Source organism: Camelina sativa, chromosome 5, assembly GCF_000633955.1.
Source record: "Camelina sativa cultivar DH55 chromosome 5, Cs, whole genome shotgun sequence".
Classification (NCBI taxonomy): Eukaryota; Viridiplantae; Streptophyta; class Magnoliopsida; order Brassicales; family Brassicaceae; genus Camelina; species Camelina sativa.
In genome coordinates, this window is record NC_025689.1 from 21,754,010 (window position 1) to 21,757,997 (window position 3,988).

A 3,988-nucleotide genomic window follows, 5' to 3' on the forward strand; every position below is an offset into this window, starting at 1 on the left:
ACATTTTGATAATATATTGAAATATTACAAATGAGCATGGAAATAGAGAGCTTGTGACAACACAAAATCAAATTCTATAAAGCGTAAGCACGACCAAATGACAAGTCAAGTTAGAAAGAAAAGATCTACTAAAGGTAACTTATTTAGTCTTTGATGACTTTCTAATCTGTATATACAACTTTTTAAAAACATAATGTATAACAGTCACTTTTAGAGTGATCTGGAATCTGCCAAAAAAAAGAAAATGCAAGAAATTTATAAAATTAGTGTTTAGCCTAAAGAAGAGAACATCAAAAGGTGAGATATTATTATCACCTGTTTCACCACATCGACTTTGTTTTCGCTGTCGTTTATTGAAGAACATGATGGTACCGATTCATAGACATAAGTGGGAAATCAAATAGAGGGGGATGCAGCCTGGATGGAGAGCAGTCGACACGGTGGAATGGGATGGATTGGGAGAGACCAACATAAAATCCTATGTTCTATATTTTATTAATTTTCTGACTTTTTTAGTTTAATTGAATTACTTTGATTGAATAGCTGATGAGTGTACAAGTTTTTGTCTATATGCATTCTTAGTCTGTTACGTCTTGGATTTTTTTTCTTTTCCAAAGAGGAATATGTGATTTGAAGCAAATATTACAAATCCATGTATCAAATGTGTTAGTAGGAAATAAGGCAATCAAGATTAACCCATTAAAAGGGAGGAAAGAAGGGGGTCTTTTGAGGGAAAACATGAGACCAATATGCATGTAACTGTGGAAAGCATTATAGCCAAATATATATCTCTAAAAGTTGTAGCTGAAGAATGTGAGTTACTCTATACTAACCAATTAGGTTTGATTGGTCCGTCATATAAAACTCGGTTTTGTACATATCTAAAAGTGAGAGAAAAAAACATCCACAAGCATAAGTGAAATTTTATATATGGTTAAAAGTAATGTTCATAGTAAATCATTTGTATACAAACTCCACTTGCTTACAACATCGGAATATTGATTGTGATTTGTGAATCAGTAATCTATGGAAAGAGAAATCGCGTATCAAAGTGAAGGGGAAACGAAACTCAATCCAGCCATCTACTCTGATCTCAATCTTCGACCTTCCTTCGACAAGTGGCATTTAGTATTTTCTCGATATAGTAAATAAACCAAGAGAGAAGCAGCCTCATATGTATTTTGATTGATAATGATCAACAACAAAGACAATTTCTAATAGCGAATTAAGAAAGGATACCAATATATAGCACCATATGGTCGGAGACAAACATAAGTAAAATTTTATATATGGTTAAAAGTAATGTTCATAGTAAATCAAACTTTAAAAAAGGCTCACTTTTGTGTGTGACAACATAAAATATAATAACATTGAAATTAACCTTTGGCTTTTTAATCAGCAGAAAGCAATAGCAAGAAGTGAAATGATCAAATTGATTGAGAAAAGAAAGAATTTAAGATGAATTACAAGTGTTAAATTTCAATTTAGGATTTCACCTCCCCGTGCGGCAACGCACGGGTCGCTTTCCTAGTCTTTTTAATAGAAAATTCAAATCTTGTGAAAATAAAAAAAATCTCTTTATAAATTAAAACCTCTATAATTTAACAAAAGTTTAAGGTCTTGACCTTATTAATTTATAGAGGTTTTACTGTATATCTTAATTTTTTTCTACAAATTAAGAACATCTTATAAAAAAAATCGAACCCGTACAAAATTAAATCATCAATTCTACTTCTTGTTTTAGTTCTGATACCATTATTTATTTATTTTCTTTTGTTCAACGAGACTTTTTTTTTATAGAATGAACTGAGTACAACAAAAATACCGACTAAACCGAATCGAATTTAACATCCTCCAAAACCCTAACGTCCGCCGTCTTAGTTTGAAGGTCGTAACAATAAGGTTTTAACAGCAACACACATGATTCTCCAATGAAACGAAGGTCAGTTTCTTTGTATGTTTTAGGCTTTCGTAACTAATAAGCTCCAAAACTCAAAAACCAACTCATCTTGTTGTTTGATTTTGGCTTTTGACAGCAAAAAGGGTAGTAAAAGTAAGAATACTCTAGACAGGATTAGCGAGTTGCCTGAACCTTTGATTCAGCGGATATTATGCTTACTTCCTACAAAAGTTGCCATAACCACGAGTGTTTTGTCGAAAAAATGGCAGTCTCATTGGAAAAAGACGCCTAAAATCAAGTTAGATGGTTTAAATCGCAGACTTGAACTCGAAAATCTCTGCAAGTCTTTGCTTTCACATAAGGCTCCTGTTCTACAGAAATTTCATCTCAAAGTTGGTTTAGATGGACGTACTAATGTAATTGATTTTGGAATCTTGATTGGAATTGCATTAACCCGCAATGTGCGTGAGTTAGTACTCAAAGTTCACTCCACCAGAGACTTGTTCAAGTTTCCAAGAATCCTGTATGAATGTGAAACACTAGAGACTTTGAAACTCAAGCTTAATGTTATTATGACTGTCCCTTCATCGGTTTCTCTGAGATCCCTTACTACTCTGAACCTTCAATATGTGGACTTCGGACACGAAAGGTCTGTTGTTAACCTTTTATCTGGCTGTCCTAACCTTCAAGATTTGGTAGTGCGTAGAGATTCAAGTTGTAGTGTGAATACTTTCAAAATTGTAGTGCCATCTTTACAAAGATTAACAATTCATAATGGCGATGGTGGAGAACATGACTGGAGCTATATGATAAATACTCCTTCTTTGAAATACTTGAACATTGAAGGGTCTGAGGATTTTGAGTCTTCTCTGATGAACGTACCGGAGCTGACGGAGGTAAATATTACTAATGTCTTGGAGATAACCGACGAGAAGCTTCTGACAGTTCTTACTTCATCAGTTAAACGCCTTTCCTTGGCCTTATCACCCTTGAAGTTTGAGTTTCCTGTCGATTGCATCTTTGAACAATTGGAATATTTGGAGCTATTTACATATAAAAAAGCATGGTGGGATCTACTTTCATTCATGCTCCATAGTTCTCCTAAATTGCAAGTCCTCAAGCTCATCGATGTAAGCATTACATGTAAGCTATGCTGATAGTGATATAGTAATAACATATACATTGTGTTTTTCTGAAAGTTTACTGTTTATCTCAGAAAATATGTTGCATGGACAATGTTGGGGTTGGAAAATGGAATCAACCACAGAATGTTCCTGAATGTTTGTTTTCTCATCTTGAGACATTCATGTGGAAAGGCTACAAATGGAATCGAAAAGAGGAGATAGAAGTGGCGAAATACATTCTAAAGAATACGAATCATTTGAAGAGAGTTACTTTCTCCTCAAAACGCATCAGTTATCGAGATAGGCTTGAGGTGGTCAATGATTTGAAAAGTGTTGTCAGGGCTACAAATTCATGCAAGTTTGAATTCATATGAAACGTATAATTACTAGGAACGTCTGTTTATATGTATCGTTTACAATGCTTTTATTTCAGCCGGTTTCTTGGGATTTATAATCTATATATACATTATTGGACATTTATGAAATAAATGCTGGAGTTGAAACTTATTTACAATCATGTCATTAACATTAATTTTATAATTATTTTTTCATTCTAAATAATATCAAATTAGGAGTCTAACTTAATAAGATTTTCTCCAATTCAAATTTTTAAAAGTATCGGACCAACATCCATTAGTATTAAATATTTTATATTTAATTAATCTATTTTCTAAATTTTTTTTGATAATAACTTATTTTTATGTGTTTGAAAGCCAAGTGATTATATTGTTGCTAATAACTTTAATTTTTTAAAAAAATTGGGGCCCGAACTTACACAAATTGTTAAAAAAAAATTTACTTCTTCACTGAAGTGTTTTTCAGTAGCTAATATATTAATATATAGATTTTTGATCCATACTAATAGGAAACAATTGATATAAATCAAACTTTACAAAAAAAAAAAAACACTCCACCATTTTAATCGACTTGCACAACTATAAATACGAAAGTGTCAAATGATATA

At 32.3% G+C, this 3,988-nt stretch overlaps 1 protein-coding gene across 1 annotated transcript; it reads left to right on the forward strand.

Moving 5' to 3' along the window:
* LOC104789467 (putative FBD-associated F-box protein At1g55030) lies at window positions 1,932–3,398 on the forward strand. Its single transcript, XM_019245352.1, has 3 exons — window positions 1,932–1,942; window positions 2,037–3,030; window positions 3,117–3,398. The coding sequence occupies exons 1-3, from the start codon at window positions 1,932–1,934 to the stop codon at window positions 3,396–3,398; spliced, it is 1,287 nt and encodes a 428-aa protein (XP_019100897.1).

Bases quoted from the DNA above. Each gene is read 5' to 3' on its own strand.
- LOC104789467 (XM_019245352.1), top strand. The intron at 3,031-3,116 runs GTAAGCATTACA...TGTTTATCTCAG, and splicing joins AAGTCCTCAAGCTCATCGAT to AAAATATGTTGCATGGACAA.